This window comes from Epinephelus moara, chromosome 10, assembly GCF_006386435.1.
Source record: "Epinephelus moara isolate mb chromosome 10, YSFRI_EMoa_1.0, whole genome shotgun sequence".
NCBI classification, from domain to species: Eukaryota; Metazoa; Chordata; class Actinopteri; order Perciformes; family Serranidae; genus Epinephelus; species Epinephelus moara.
In genome coordinates, this window is record NC_065515.1 from 1,163,984 (window position 1) to 1,181,581 (window position 17,598).

Consider the following 17,598-nt stretch of genomic DNA (forward strand, 5'->3'; position numbering starts at 1 on the left):
AGCAAGGTGTCACTTAAACACAACTGGTGTTGTTGTTTGTTGGTCAGTTGGCATCTTGCCTCAGTGACATGTCATCCACCAATCCCCCATCACCTGATACAAAGTCAGTTCAGATGCTACGTCACTTTAGTAATGTTGATATGATACGTGAGACACATGCAAATGTGTTCGGTGTAGGGTTGTCATGTGAACCGATATTTCGGTACCAAGTCGATGCCAATACGCAAAAAATACATCGGTACCTGTAAGTTACCGTAAGTACCGGATACAACTCAGCGGGCCGTGTTGATTCCTGTCAGAACTGACGGGGGCAGTATACGCACGTCAGCTGGTGCCGAGGACGAGCACCGAAGACGAATGCCTGTTCTCCATCGTCTTTGCTAGAAACAATGGCTTCTACAAGTGCTAGAGCTTAGATCGGGCCCAAAAAATCCAGCCCGACCCCATCTGAGCCCGTGCATGTTCTGTCCGAGCCCGGCCCTTTAACAGCAATTATGAGCCCGAGCCCGGTTTAAACCCGACTTTTTTAAAGGATATGAACGTGGACATTGGAGGCTGACTCTCGTCATTCTTTCCATGGCAAGCCTTCGTCATGTGCCTCTTAAGTGTCAAGGTCCCCGTCTTTTTGCTGTCATATACCAGCATCGCGCTGCACTTGGTACATTAGACGAAGCTGACACACACGTTGTCACCGTCGATCACTCACATGTGCGCAGCCAGTGGCGCATGTAAGAATAAGAATCATGAAAATTCACTGGTATTGGTATCGACTACTGAAATTCTGGTATCGTGACAAGCCTAGTTCGGTGTTAGCAAAAATGTTCGTGGTTGGCAAAAACGTACAATGCCAACATTTCCTTCTGGTGAGTGGGCTGCTGTACTCCATTGTTGTGGTTTTACGGCCTGTGACTTTAATTTTCCGATTCACTCTCGCCAGCATTTAGCAGCTAAAGAGGCAGATATTTCACTCAGGAGCCACAAAAAAATAAATAAATAAAGGTAAATTAGCCCATCAACATTACTTGATCTTTATAAAGGTCTAAAGGAGCTTTCATTAATATGATTCATAACAAGGTGGCCACTCTGCAGTGGGCTCTTTATAATTATTTTGTACGTTAATTTTGCAGCACTGGTGGTGAAAGCAAAATAATCTGTCCACACTCTATTAAATCCTCTATATTTCTCCAAGACTTTTCCTTTTCGGGATTTAGGATCCATAGCTAGCCTTGCTACAGAGACTCCAGGCTAACCACTGCTACTGAAGTTTGGTAAAACTTAGAGGAAAAGGCACCCGATTGTGGACATAAGGAGAATGTTTCTTCTCCTTACTCCCACTGAATGGCCACAAGTGAAATACTTATAATGATATTTACACCTATTTGATTGAATTACCTGGTAAGATGATCATTTATGCTAACAGCTAGCTTCAACCTCTTCTGTTGTCCGGCCAAATTAGCAGCTGTAACTTAGTTATGAGTGTCAGCATCACCCAGTTTTCCTGCTGATGCCTCACGTTATTGCCTGTATCCCCCTTTGCCTTCCCAAAAGATCAGTTTTTAGTTTGGCAGCTTAGAAAAACCCATTTCCAGGTTCTTTACCCTGTAGGTAGTGCATCCAGACACAAAACACCTTTTAGGTATTTTTCTGTTGGTTGCGAAAAGACAGAAGTGACAAGGAGGCACCTTCACACGATGCAAAGTTAACGCAGATCTATTAACAGCAGTTATAACTAACTATATAATGTTTATCTGTGCCATGTTAAAACATAGCATAGTGTTAAAATGTTATAACATCAGAGGCAGATTTCTTCTTTCAAAATCTAGTCTTCCTGTAAAGTTAATGCAGAGATGTGTACTTTTTTTTTTGATCCATTAATTCATTCACTCGTTCTTTCATTCAAGGTTTACTCTAAACATCCCCACAGGAAGAAGCCCACACAATAACAGTACTGCTTGATATTTGGCCGCTCTGCACAGGCCTCCGCTCATGTCCACACCTCCTCCCCCTCCACAGTGAAATAAAGTTCGCCCACTCACGAGTAAAATGGGAAAGACAGGGATGGTATAACTCCATTGCTTGGGAATTTTAAACAGGGGAAAGTTGGCATCACTCAACATCTCAGCTCGACTAAATTCAGCCATGAATATTTCCAGACTGTGGAAAAATGAATCTCTTCTCAATGCAGCAGAACTAAAGCATTAGACAGAATTATGGGTGGATATATCCTGCTTCCATATATTAGAGCAGGTTCAGATTTAAGCTTTTAGTGACACTGGAGGTGATCATTCTAAAAAATCATCGTTGGTGGTTTTTGAGTGAAGTATCCCTCGGGTCAGATTACAGATACACAACTTTGTCTTTAATGGTGAACTTGTTGAACTTTGACCATGATCAGATGCACAAACAGTCCTTTCCATGACTTATGAGTGGTCAAATACTGGGAAACACACACCACACACACACACAGCCACACACACATATATATACACACACACACACACACACACACACACACACACACACACACACACACACACACACACACAAGTGCCGGGGAGAAAGACAGAGCCTATTTCAATGGACTTTCCTGCTGTCAGAATGTCTGGTATGCATTAGCCACAGACTCCAGTGGGATAGCTGGATCCACAGTATGCGTGTGCATGCGGATATATGCATGCGAGCAGGCACACAAACACACACATGCACACACACACACTCACTCACTCACAAAAACACAGTAAGAAGAGAGACGAGCAAAGAAAGTCACTCCCACAAAGGTCAAACTCTCAAATACTTAATTAAGTGTAGTTGAGAAGATGCCTCATAAAACATCCACAGTGAAAAGTGTCGGTGCTGAATGACTATAGAAAATGTTTAAAGCTCCTACATTACACACACATCTGGTCACATAGGTCAGAAATGTAGCTATTAATATATATATGTGTGAGGAGACATATGCATGAAGTTAACCACAGCATGCACACACTATTTGACTTGAAACTCCGTCTATAAACTCTCTCTGTGATCTCTATCTCGCTCACCCTCGCTATTTCTTTCCTCGCTTTTTTGAAACTCCCCATAAAACTCTCCACTCTCTCTGATTTTGTTCGCTTTGGCACAAAGAACAAATGAATGTCAAACAGGGGAAGACAGGATTTGTGTGTGTGTGTGTGTGTGTGTGTGTGTGTATTTGTATGTCGAGCCCTTTAACATTTAATCTAGAAGCGATTTAGTTTTCACTCGTGGAAACCCCAATGTCATTTTGACATTAGGGCTGAGCTGATTACTGGGATGAAACCAGTAACTGCTGTGGATAATGTGCTTTTTACAAGTACGAGTATCATCCACGTTAAATATGTCAACATCCGTTAGCTCAAAGCTCAATTCTGTGATGATCCTGTCAATAGATTTCTAATAAATAATAAATAAATAAACTTCTGATCAACCCATATCAATCTCAGGTTTTCATAACAACTTCTGGTTCGGCCACACCCATTTTCACTACAAACCCCACCCCCTTCTGTTTTAACTCCGCCCATTCCAAGTACAGACATGGATACAGATGATTTAGTAGATTTACAGACATATAACAGTGTAATTGCTCATCCCTATCTGACATGTTGAAATGTTAATTTTAAATATCTGTGAAACAATTTTGACACTTTACAAATATATTTTCAGATGTAGAAATTACATTTTGACTAGACGACAAACTGATTTTTGAATAATTTAATTGACTTAATTGATCATTAATTTAATAATAGATATAAGTAATGCTTTTTCACTACTAAGAAAAATATGACAACATTACAAATATGTACAGTTGAATTTCAACATGCTGAAAAGGGATTGTGACTAATGGAGATATCAGCATTTCTGATATGTCCGTCCGACTTTTAAATTAGCATAACCATTTTGAATATGTAGCCGAAATTAGCAATGTCAATAAATATCTACAATAACATTTTTCACAAACAGGAATTCATTTTTTGACAATTTATGCAATAATTCTGACAAGTTAAGCAATACATGAGAGGCTGATGTACAATACTGCACAGTTTGTGTTTTTATGTTGTTGTTTTTAATGGTGTATGTTTTTTATTTCTTCTGGACTACTAATGTAAGGCAGCGATACTTGTGCAGCTCCTGAGTCCAAGACAAATATCCTACAGGGACAATAAAATATACCGTATCGCACTGAATCGTATCATATCGTGTAAAAGGAATTGTAGATCTCTTAAACCAAATTGTTACTAGTATGAAAGTAATTTCTGATATCTGAAATTACGTTCTTAGTAGTTAAATTCCAAGCTGACATATCAATAACTTAATTTTGACTAGAATCAGTTCTACTTAGGGCTGGGCGATATGACCAAAATCTCATATCCCGATAACGATACCTATCCCGATATAGCACATTTCAATCCAATGAATAAAAAGTTGTCCGGCAAGCCAAACTCTGCCATGAGGGAGTACAAAAACGTTACTAGTACGAGAGGAGGACATTTCTCCTCGTTTGTTGACGTTACAATGAGTCGGGCAACTGAATTATTTTAAAGAAGACGAGAGAAAAAGAGAGAGAGAGCGAGCAGCTGTGGTCGAGCAAGCTAGAGTGAAGAGAAGGAGCGCTGGTAGCGAGAAAGCTGGTGAATCAGATCAATAAAACGTCCAAATGACGAAAAATATTGCCTTAAAAAGTGTAATTTGCATCACAACGATATAAACCATAGAGCACAATATGAAACGACAGACATTTTTCTCTCGTCACACAATATATATCGTCATATCGCACAGACCTAGTTCTACTTAAAGGCGTCTACAATTAATTTCTGTCTAGCCAACATGCTAATTCTTGATTGCAGGAGGGGAAATGTTCTTTGTAGATATCTGTAACTTTATTGCAACTAATCACCTTTTATCTTTATGAAAACTCCATCACAGATATGTATAATTTAATTTTGATGTGTTATAATTTTATCAATAAATGTAATTTTGTATGGTTGCAATTCTACTTAATGATATCTACAACTCAATACTACCTCGTGAAACTGTTAAATCACGATATCAACAACTAAATTCCTAAAAATATTCCTATGGAAATATTCATTGCAAATATCTATATTGTTTTTTACATTACAGATATCCTAAATGGTATTCTAGATATGTAAAATTCAATTCTGACTAGTCAACATTACATTGTGGATATGTTGGCTCAGAAGTCTAACTAGTATTAAATAGGGGTGGGAATCAGCAGAGGATCCATGATACAATATTATTGCTACCTAAAGTTTAATTTGTATGTGTAATATTAATAATTTATATAATGAAGAAAATCAATACTTGTTACTGTGTGACAATACAATATTGTCACACAAAGATATCATGCTGTATCAATTCTTTCCACTAAAGCATTGTTGATCTTTACAGTCGCTGTTTCCACCACTGGTTAAATGTTAAAAGGTCTTTCTCCAGTATTTCACTCACTGAAGACGAGAATGACTCATAGTTTGGGCTCCAGAAAAAAGTTTGTTTTCTTCTTTAAAAAGTAATGTTTGTACTTTTGATTCAGCAGCAGCCTGGCATCACAACCTCGTGTTCGTTTTTATTTTCATACACTCTCAAAAAGTAATCGGATTTTCAGTTGTATAACAGCATGGAAAATAATGTCATAAGTTTTATTTTGAAAGTGGAAGTGGGGTGGAGTGAGGCGGGAGGATGTGGAAGTGATGGAGCGTTTTTTTTTCCACTGTTATTTCTTTCTTTTTAAACACAGCTTGGCAGAGTCAGGTCAGAGTGACCTGTGCACTCCGTGTTGAACCTTTCTGACAGAAACCATCATTAATGACTGTTTAGTTGTGAGCACATGACATTCATTATCCTTTCAACAATGAGAAAAACTCAGCGTGATGACAGAAGCTCTGAGACTGAAGTCATAAACAGGAGCCAGATCAGAGTTTTTACTGGCAGATATCTGCAGTATTTCTACTATTTCAACAATAACCCGACGTCTCTCTTTGGTTCCTGTTTAACTCTGTCTCTGCCCACGAAATGTTGCTACTCCATTTCCTTGTTAAAAAATTATTGGGCCCTTTTTTTATTGGCATCACAAAAACCACCCGTACAGTGGAGGGAGAGCTGGAGAAAGGCGTGCATGCCACGATCAAAGAGGCCAAACCAGAGAGAGGGGACCACACGGCTCCCACAAAGCAGCACTTATCCAAAATCGGACTCAGTCGCAGTCTGGACTGGAGCACCAAACTCAACAAACACTACCCAAAACTCACAAAACTCATTTTATATGTATTCACAAACTCTCAAATATGATCTCACTGCAGTCAGAATGAGTATTAGAGGGGAAACATGAGAGGAGGGAGATTTCTTTACTTTTTATTCTGCATCATTAAAATAAAGATGCACGTCAAAGATCAAGTCAAACTTTCAGTCTAAGTGCCAGGCAAAGGTGATGTGAATCAGATTTCCTGCATTTCTACGTACGTTTAGGGACTACAGAAACAGAAACGAAATCTGGAATACAATTAAATTGATCATTGTGCTTAATTCTGCCAGAATGCATCTCAATACACTAAGAATGAAACTCCTTTCTCATTTCTTTGAACTACATCAGAATCCAACGGCTGGTCAAACAGTGAAGTATTAGGCACAATACTGGTGGTTAAAAAATCCCCAGTGGAAATTACACATCAAGTGCCGGACATAGAAACAAATAAGTCATAGCAGGAGGGGTTTTTGCATTTTGAGAATAAAGTAAATGCCTCGTGATAGACTATAACATGTCCTATCCATATTGCACACAGGTGTAGCCATCGATAACCTCACATCTGTCGACTGCCAGACATTTCAGTTTGCATGAATGTGGCCACCTCCCACAAGTTTGTGTGGTATCTCCTTCTGAAAGGATGAAAGGATGCAGTTTTCACCACAGTCTCCTCAAAATCCTCATCACCATAACCATATACACTAACACTTGTAGCTGGATTTATTCTCAAAAGTTTGACTTTAATCTTGAAATATAAAGATTTCTCTCAAAAATTCCACTTTATTCTCAACATCTCAACTTCAACTCGAGATGCAACAAAATTCTGTCTTCCTATTATTTATTTATTCTTATGCCCAGCGCTAATATTCAATGTTAGACTTTATTCTTATTTCCACTTTATTTTTGTGTAAGCTTCAGAAGTGCAGTTAATTCATATACTTGAGTTAAAGGTAAGTTACGTGCACAAAGGTAATTGTTTACATATTTACATGTCTGAATACTCTCATCAGTGACTTTAAACCAGGGTGCCTTCCAAATCACATACTTCTTCTTTTTACTTTCAGTAGGTGCTGCAGCTGCCCTTTAAAAGTACGTACTGTTGCATGCAGCATGCAAACAGTCTTCCCAGCTTCTGATTGGTTTATTCAGTGACATGTGACCCAGGAACAAGGAAGAGTTGTCGTGAGGCTGATGAAGTGTGTAAACTCCTCTCTTCATTTTTTCCCTTATACCTCGGACTGGTTGCACCAAACACCGTAAGTTTTCTACTCAAATATGACACTTAAGACTTAATTTCTCCTTAACTGCAGGACTTACACAGTTGCACAGAATCCCTTAAAAGGTTTCCTTAGTTAAGGAAAACAACTGTAGGAAGAAGCAACAAAAATGAATTCATTCAAATCTAAAGTGTAAAAACAAAAGTGTATCCATCAGGTTCTCCTGGTCGCAGAACACTCTTCTCAGGGTGTGTTGTTTTTTTAATTTATCACCATAAACACTTAAATGAACATTTCTAGGAAACCTTAAGAAGAAGACTTAAGGGTGTTTGTGCAACTGATTTTATTCTGAGGAAACCTTAACTAGGACTTGAGGGAAAATCTTAAGGTGTTTTGTGCAACTGGCCCCTGACTTCTAATCTAGTGCCAATTGACATTTGTAGTTTTTAATCAAATGTCGTAACAAATATTGGATGGACTGCCATGAAATTTGGTACACATAGTTATTTCCCCTTAGCAGGGATGGAAACCTTAACTAGGACTAAAAGGAAAATCTTAACTTAAGGTGTTTTGTGCAACCGGCAAACACCTAAATCATAGCACAGAAGAAAACAGTTTGGCGTCTCGTGGCGGCACAGACCTGGGTTGACCTGTGATGTGACGGCTCCTAACAGGTAGAGGAGGATGAGCAGGAGGAAGTGAACGTCCCACAGGCGCTTCATCCCAAACACAGAGACTTCCAATCTGAAAGAGAAGACGGACACAGCAGGTTACACAAATGTGCGATACACACTTCAAGAAGGTTAAAACAGTGAACAACAGCTCAGTGTGTTAGCATGAACACATCTTATTTTATATTCACTCCTCTGTATTCATGGGAACCAAACATTTGTTTGCTTATACAAGAGGAAAATACCAGCTTAATTGGAAGCATGTTTTTATTCCACTCAATAAAAGACACAATAATTCCCACCAAACTGGAATTTCCATTTCTTTAGTGCTTTATCACTCTATGAGAGAAGGCCTATTAAATTCTGACAGTGGTGATATTTCAATATCAGCCACACAAGACAGAAGAGTCTCAGTTCATATGCAATTAAAATGGAGCTTTTTTTATTTTATAATTTGACAGAGTTCACACTAATTGTCGGAACAAATGATGAATGAATGAATGATGGAGGAAGGGGAGAAAGAGACGTTGAGACTCTGAGTCACAGACATGACTTCAGCTGGACAGACGCAGCGCCAACAAGCCGCCTCCAACTGACCACTTAGCAGAGTAGAACAACCAGTTTCAACTTGTTTCTGTCCACATTTCATTTGATGTGACTTCACAAAAGTAGAGTTAAAAAAAATGGGCAAACCCTTGGTCACTTCACATGCAGCTTTTTTTGTTAAATGCAGACAATGGGATGAGGACGTGTTGGGTTTTTAGCCACATTAGCAAAAGCTTCCACTTAGTTTGCTTCACTTGGACAGCTTGGTGTAGTTATCTGATCATGACCGAGTTAACTACTCGGAGAAACCAGCTGGGGCACTTTTACTGCTACTCAAAGTCTGTGTTATATAACTGGCTTTTATTGTTCACACCATGTTAATCACGTCTTATGTAACAAAACTGTGCAGCAAGTGAGACGCTTTGATGTTAGCGGAGAAAAATCCAGGAATCAAGTATTAATTTTTTAGTGAAAGGGCGGGTCCATCTGTGTTCTTTTCTGTGGTTTGCAAATGGAAACTCCCACTCAACCGGTCTCAAGAAGCGGTGACGTCGGTTACAGTGCTGATCCCCCACTCACCCCCCACACACAGTGTTCACTGACAGTGAGCATGCAGAGTGAGAAAAGTGTTAGCTCCAGGATTTGAGCTTGGAGGTGGAAAGTGGTGCCGTTATATCTTTTTTGATGACAGATTCAGTGTAATACTGCATTTGTACTGTAAGAACACTAATAGATCCACAGTGAGTCCTGCAGTCCGTATGCTCCCAGTGTGGAGGAGCAGACAGGAGTATCGAGACACAGAAGCTTAGCGAGGTAGCCTACTGCTGTGGACGCCATGTTAGCTCAGCTCCTGAAGTCACAAAATAACAAACTAACTAACCGCTCAGCATCAGTGGTGATTATTAACTCATGTTCTCCATCCATCCATCCATCCATCCATCCATCCATCCATTTTCATCCGCTTATCCGGGGCCGGGTCACGGGGACAGCAGGCCAAGCAAAGCACCCTAGACGTCCCTCTCCCCAGCAACACCTCCTGGAGGACCCCGAGGCGTTCCCAGGCCAGACGAGATATGCAATCCCTCCAGCGTGTTCTGGGTCTGCCTCCTACCAGTGGGACGTGCCCGGAACACCTCAAGCGGAAGGCGCCCAGGAGGATCCTGATCAGATGCCTGAACCACCTCAACTGACCCCTTGGAAGCGAAGGAGCAGCGGCTCTACTCCGAGCTCCATCCGGATGTCCAAGCTCCTCAAAACTGAGCATAGCCTTAGTTCAGGCCGGACATGATGTCAAGCTCAGCTCACATCCCAGCTACATCAGCTGATTTCAAACAGCCCAATCAACTGATGGATCAGCTGACTGATGGAGAGAGGCAGCTGATAGATCACATGATTCCTTTCTATGCAAGCAATTGGCAAATCTCATTCAGGACACCCTATTTGAACTGATCTGGCCTGCCTACTGTTGCTGCTTCCTCTGCAAGCTGCTTTGCAACCTGCCTCCACCCCAGCTCCTTCTGTTCCTGGGGGGTCTTTGCTGCTGCTCTCCCTCCCCCTGTAGGCGCATGGAAGGGCAGGGAGGTAGGGAGGTCTCTGCCTCAGGCTTTCCTCATTTGCATGTGGAAGGGCAGGGAGGTGTGCTCTCTGGTGCGTGAATGAGGCTTTCTACGTGGGCCTGAGGAAAGACAGAGGGGCCCCAGAACAGAGCCATAGTGCCAAATATAATACTGCAAATGGAAACAAGGTTTTCCTTGACTATAGTGTTCCCGACTGAATTACTGTTTCTGTCAAAGGAGTCTGGTGGCTGAGGACAGGAACAGCAGCAAAACATATTTTAGCCTCCTAAAAAAGGATCACATAAAAAAACCACAACATCAGTTTAAGTGTACACCAGGGATACTCAACTTGCACTGCCCAGGGGCCACTTTTGCAAAATGACACAAGGTCAGGGGCCAGTCAGCAGCCCTGCACAAGCAAGGGGCATTTCTAGGATTTTACAAAGCATACTTCATTGTGTTAAAGGATAACTTCGGTATTTTTCAACCTGGGCCCTATTTCCCCATGTGTATGTGTGCGTATGATTCATAGGTACAACTCGTTATAAAATTGGTTCAATATTGAGGGAGGCGGATGCAGCCGGGAGCTGCGAAACGAGCTAAAACGGTAACGGGGGCAAATGCGTCCCGTATAAGTTTGCGCATTAAAAGTGCTTTTTTTCACCACTGACCGGTTCAGATCGCCAGTGCTATCTCTGTAAATAGCATACTAAGCTTTTCCCTTACCTCTGGGCTGTGTGATGTCACAAGCTTTGCTCCACTGTGTCTGTAGCTCTCTCTACTCGTGGGGCAGCTGTTTTCTTGAGGAAGAGGTGTTTCGGGATTGGATGTCTTCTCTTCTTCGGCTGGCAGTAGTCATCTTGGGAGAAGTGAGCACTGCAGACCCGATGGTCTGCAAGGCGCAGTGTCTGGACAGGAGTGTTAGCATCCATTTGTAGCACAACTAGCCACAACTTCAGCATCTTGCCGTCCGACAAAGGCAGCCTATGAAAGCTGTACGGGGTGTTGCGCGACATCCTGTTCTTGCAATTCGGATAAGCACAAACACGAACCATTGTTTTCAATCGATGCAGTAAAACTCTCAACTGTACTCCGGGACAACCAGCGCCACTTGGAGCGGCGCTCAGCATGGCTCCTCTGTTTTCTTCCGGCAACAAGCAAAGCTCTCGCGAGATGACGTCACAGCTGGGAGGAGGTGAAGGGTAAGGGAAACACTGAGTATGCTATTTACAGAGATAGCACTGGCGATCTGAACTGGTCAGTGGCGAAAAAAAGCACTTTTAATGTGCAAACTTATACGGAACGCATTTGCCCCCTTTACCATTTTAGCTCATTTCGCGGCTCCCGGCTGCATCCGCCTCCCTCAATACTGAACCAATTTTAGAACGAGTTGTACCTATGAATCATACGCACACATACACATGGGGAAATAGGGCCCAGGTTGAAAAATACCGAAGTTATCCTTTAAGACTTCTGGCGGTAGCCGCCTGGCTTTGGCTAATCAAATGGAAGGGGGTGGCATCATAGAAGCAGAAAGACGGTGAGCAGGAGCTGATAATGTTCGTGTCTGAACAGCCAGAGTAGCACAACATAGCGCTAGCAATTTATAAGGCCAACAAATGCATTTCTACCAAACTTCAAATGACTATCAATTGTCCAAATACATAGAAATTTAATGAATGATTTATATTGTCTAGTCTTGCTGCATTGTGCAGATATTTACACGCCGCCATCTAGCTTGCACTTCCAATGTTCACTGAAGCACCTGGCCTTCATCACAGCCTTGGAAGCTTTTTTGGGGAAAGGCGGTTGTCAGGGCGGTTGCCGCACAGTGGTATCAAAGCAGTTTAATGCAGTGGTTCCCAACTGGTCCGGCCTTGGGGTCCAAATTTCTCCTCAGTCATCAGTTCATGGTCCACACAGTTTAATACATTCAGCATCGTACTTGTGTTTGACCATGTTGTCGAGCTATTTTACTGTCTCTGTCAAGTAGCTGTCTGTTAGTCACTCACTCTACAGCAGGAAACAGCACTTCAAAATAAAAGCGCTGTGCAGGAAATTCACTGTATTTCAAAAATAATGTGTGTTTTTTACAAACTTGACAAATGTCAGGGTCACTTGCGGTCCATTCAGAATGGACCCGTGAACCACTTTTGGACCACCAGTTGGGATTTACTGGTTTAATGTATATTAGAAGTACAAAAAAAAACAGAAAATGGTAGGGGAGCCACCCAGCACCCTACTGGGGACTAGATTTGAGTATCAAACCTGAAGATGAGTATCAGTGGGGTATGCTATATTTAGATCATTTTACAGCTTTACCTTGCTGTCAGAAAACCCTTTCTGATGGTGAACTGAAGCTACTGGTCGACTTTATTGTTTAGTTTGTCTGTTATTATGTGACTCATGGAACTGAACCAACATGACATCCACAGCAGTACGGGGGTCAATATTACAACAACACGTCACATGGGGAAAAAGATTTCAGAGGGGCTGAAACACATTTACTTCGACCAAATTCTCAATACATCAGGAGCACTACTGGAAAGTTACAGCACCATATAAAAACCAAAATACAATGGAGCAGCCAATACTTTTGTGCTTTTTAGCCTCTATCTTACGATCTGGTATTTTTATTGCCGCGCAGGCGACAGGCTTTGTGCTACAACTCCAATGTAAATATTAAAAGACATCAATAAAGCAGGGTTATCTAAACCCAATTACACATGACACAAAACAAAACTACCAGAGCACCGTGGGAATTTTGATACATGAGTGTGTGTGTGTGTGTGTGTGTGTGTGTGTGTGTATCAGACGTTTCCTGGTGTTCATCGCCGGCCAAAAACAACATTTTCCTGACGTTTCCACACTGAAATAACAGAAGGATCAGCAGCACGCCGCTGAGAGCTGCAGAGCTCCAGTCTGGTCAATGGGACAAGTCTACAGTCGAGGCCTTCATTCACATACTGTTCTATCTGCTGTCACTGTGCTATATTATTAGTCCGAAAATACAATCTCCATGCCTGCCTCTCGTTGCTTGTGTTCAACAGGGGGTCTCCACCAGCAGTATCTTTGTCTGCCAACGCTCCAGTTCTGTCCATACTAACCTCTGACATATATGAAGTGCAGGTTCACGTATGTGCTGCACTCTCTGGGAAACAAATCCAGACCTGTTGATTTTGATCTCATGCCAAACGTTACTCTATTTTTTGACCAGCAGGCCTGATTCTATAAAGATACTTGACACTGAAGAACTATTTCCTCAGCTTGGATTGGAAAATATGAAAAATTAGGAAAGCACTGCTGTTTTTTCCCCCCAGTCTCTTGAATTAAGAGCTAAATGCTAAAGCGGTGGACCTTCAAGGCAGCCCTGTAGTAAAAATGACCTCAAACTACTCTCGTGTGACCAGCGCTAATCGTCCGCCTACTGAATTTTGTGACAGTAATTAAGGTCTGACTCGCCTCTTTCATTGTGTCTTAACACATAATCCCTTTGCTTTCCTTACTTCCATTTCCTGCAGCTTCAGATTACAGTCACTTCCCACTGAGGCGCCTTTACTGAGCTTAACTCCTCTCGGCTTTTCATAGCTAATGAAACACAAACACCTGATGGCTTGTGTGCATTTGGAAGTCTAAAAATGTGTTTACCATGTGCTGGAGAGCATTTATATAAAGACTGCTTGTGCTGTTTTGGGGAGGAGAACTGACCTTTGGTTCTACATTTGGAGACTCTCAGAGGACCATAATGGTGTGTTTGCATGTTTTAGCCCATTTACTGCAAATCACATACATTTTACATTACTGCTCAACGATTTCCAGAGCATGCTATAACTGTTGATGTGGGTCAGTCTCTCTGTCATTTTTGGTTCTGAGTGAAATCTATTCAAAACTACTGGATTGATTATAATAAATTATTATATCATGCACGTGCATGGTTTTGAGAGGATGAATACAGCTGCACCTTGAAATCAGTAACAAAACATAATGTCATGCTTTCATTTTTAGTTTAAGTTAACATTCAAATTAATTCAAATGATAGCAGAAGCTAACAGACCATATAAACTCTCCACAGTATGAACAGTGGTTACATGAGCCTCAAAACCAGACACAACTCAGCCCTGAGCAGAGTGACTGTGTTCACAGCTCCACCTTTTAGTACCAGATCTGTGTGCTAGGTACCCCAACAGAGGGGGAACCAAACATGGGGATGGTAAAGAGCGGTTCTGTTGGTACCATCCACAACTTTTCACTGTAAGAGAAGAAGTCAGGATAACACAATGAAGCACAAAGGCTCATTTCCACTGAGGTCCCTCTGGGTAAACATACTCGTCACACTGTCAGGGTAACATATACCCAGTCTTTTCCAAGTGCATTAGATGACTTTAGGGTGTGGACATTATACTTGTCAGAACTGACATGTAGTCATTGTGAAAGGTACACTATAAACCAGTGGTTCCCAACTAGTCCAGCAATGGGATCCAGATTTGTCCTTAGTTATTAGTTCAAGGTTCATACAGTTAAAAATATTCAGTGTCATGTATTGGCCATGTCGTCGAGCTAGCTTGCTGTCTCTGTCATGTAGTTGTCAAAATAAAACTCTGTGCACTTCAAAATAAAGTGTGTTTTTTACAAACTTGACAAGTTTTTACAAACTTGACATGTGAGTCACTTGTGGTCCATTCAGAATCGACCCATGACCCACTTTTGGACCACGACCCACTGCAATAAACAATGATAAATCTATGATCGTGTGTCGGTGCGAACATTTTGTTTTCAGTGGAATGCATGTAACGTAAACATATTTGTCAGCTTTAATGTGAAAGGAGAACGCAGAAAATCGTCAAAGAATATTCCTTCTTTTCGCTTCGTCCCCGACCTGAAAAGGCTTCGAAGGGTGCCTCCTAAATGTTGCCTTCACATGTAACCTGTTTGGTGTGTTGAGGTGTGAATGCACCCTATGTGACGAGCACCAAACCGATGCATGAACACATCCACCTGGTACAAACACAATCACTGCTTTAGCTGCAGTGCTGCACCAAACTCTGCCATAACATTAAGACTCCTAAATATCAACTGTAATGGATTAGTGATCTCTGAGAACCACTTTCCTGTGTTTATGTCGTATTGCTCTCCTCCCCTGGATCCAGCTGTGCTCTCTATACCTGTATGAAGTGAACAGCTGTTATTCCACCACTGGACTCTGTTATAGTAACATCACATCAGTCAGCAGCGCCGGAGTCACAGGCACAGGTTCACAGTTCTGGAAACTTCTCTCCATTCTCGTCTTACAGGAACACAGCAGGAAAATCTTATTCATGTCCTATCTCGGCTTAAAAAGTGTCTACTCCGGGATATTTTCCTTTTCTCTTTCAAAGACATATTTTAAGCTTTTAAGGGAAAAATTTATAAGCTTATAAACGCATTGTCAAATCATCTGAAGGTTTAACTTTCTGTGTATATATTTCAAAAATTGTCCATAGCATTTTATTGATCACACTGTTGCTGTCATTGTTTGAAAAGTGCTCTTTAAAATTTGATTTCAACAGCTACACTTTGTATTACAGTATTTTTCTGGACTGAAAACACAAGCAGTAACGGGAAAAGAGAGATGGGGGAACTGGAGACAGAGGACCACAATGAGGACCAGCTGCACAAACCCCTCAGTGGTGGATTTATTCTCACAGCTCCTGAGAGACGGAGCAGGAAAAAGACAGGAGATCTAGGTCACACATAGAGCAGCATTTCCCACCTGTTATACTGTAAGAGCAGAGCACAAAGAGATATACAGTAGGAAGACACACTATTGGCCAGTGATGCTGAAGTCATGCCTCTGAGTTGTGTAAAAATAAATCCTCTCATGTGCACTGTGTCTGACATTTTACTGCTAATTAAACAATTCGACCGGCAGACATTAACAGGCAAAGTTTGGTTTGGATATCACTGGTGTGAGGTAAAGTCTGCTCTCTGCTGTAACCATGGCGCCCAGGTAAACTGGGTCCACCTTCTTTTTGACGAGTGTTGAACTCACACTCTGCTAACTAACAAACCAGTGCAGGCAGTCCAACATAAACTGGAACCAGGAGAGCTACTGGGGAAAACAGGAGGGGACAAAGTTGGAGGAGAAGTGCAGTAAATGTAAAGATGCCACTCTGGGCTTCAGCATGAGGGCTTTCAAAACAGGGCGGAAGTATTTTACACAAATGCCTGTAGTAATGCAGGGTCAAGTGTAAGGAGAAGGTTCAGAGATCTACAAGGATTGTAGTGAGACTAATGTTGCATTTCTGGCCTCTGAATATAACGTGATGACAAAATATATTACTATTAATATGTTCACTGATGATGGATTTTCCCTTCAAACTGTATTTTTGCACAACATTTTGCAAACACATAAAAAAGGCATTCAACCCCGACCCTATCACTGCCATCTTTGGGTGTCCCAAATCAGAGGTGACCTTAAGAATCAACAAAGTCTCCCTCATTTATACAACGGATTAGAGAGATGATGAGCACTCTTAAATTAGAAAACGTAAGATATTCACTCGAAAGATCCCAGAAAAAGTTATATTATATATTATTATACAACCTGGTCCCCTTTTATAAGATATAAAGGAATCCTGTCCTTTGCTTGAGTTAAACCTTAATATCAGAGCATACTGATGCCCCTTTAACTACTATAATTATAGAGTTGAGACACAATCTGACCACTTTGTAAACTCACATCTTGCAGAGGAGTTAAACTTTGCTCCAGAGTGGGAGACATCAGCTGTATCTCTTTAGTGTCACCAATTAACCTGCATGTCTTTGGACTGTGGGAGGAAGCCGGAGTACCCGGAGGAAACCCACGCTGACACAGGGAGAACATGCTCCGCACTGAAGGGATCGGAAACCCTCTTGCTGTGAGGTGACAATGCTAACCACTGCATCAACATGCTGCCATTCGACTGACGTGTGTGTGTGTGTGTGTGTGTGTGTGTATGTATAAATATATATATTTTTTTTTTTCCCCCAACTCTTTTTATTGATAGTTTTGTCATATTTTTTTGACAACATTTTCTTGAGACACAGACGAGGCGAACAAGAAAGATATAAAAAAGAAAAAGTACATATATATCTCTTTCTCCAAGAAAAATCAGGAGTCGACTATATGAGTATATATACACATTATTTAGCCATATATGGAAAAGAAATATTCGATACCAGAAAAAAGTGTATATAAAAACAAATATATATATCCCCACCCACCCCCACAAGAAAAAAATAAGACAATTAAAGAAAAAACAAATAAATAAATGATAATAATAATAATAATAATAATAATAATAATAGTAATA

General features: G+C 41.2%; 1 protein-coding gene across 2 annotated transcripts in view; it reads right to left on the reverse strand.

The window, feature by feature from the left end:
• The window catches only part of ddr2a (discoidin domain receptor tyrosine kinase 2a), a 59,504-nt gene that overhangs the window by 24,530 nt on the left and 17,376 nt on the right, over positions 1 to 17,598 (reverse strand). For both annotated transcript variants that reach the window (XM_050054072.1, XM_050054071.1), the window contains exon 2: positions 8,135 to 8,238. In XM_050054072.1, the coding sequence (XP_049910029.1) occupies positions 8,135 to 8,216 (82 nt within the window). In that variant the 5' untranslated portion in view covers positions 8,217 to 8,238. The remainder of the gene's footprint in view (positions 1 to 8,134; positions 8,239 to 17,598) is intronic.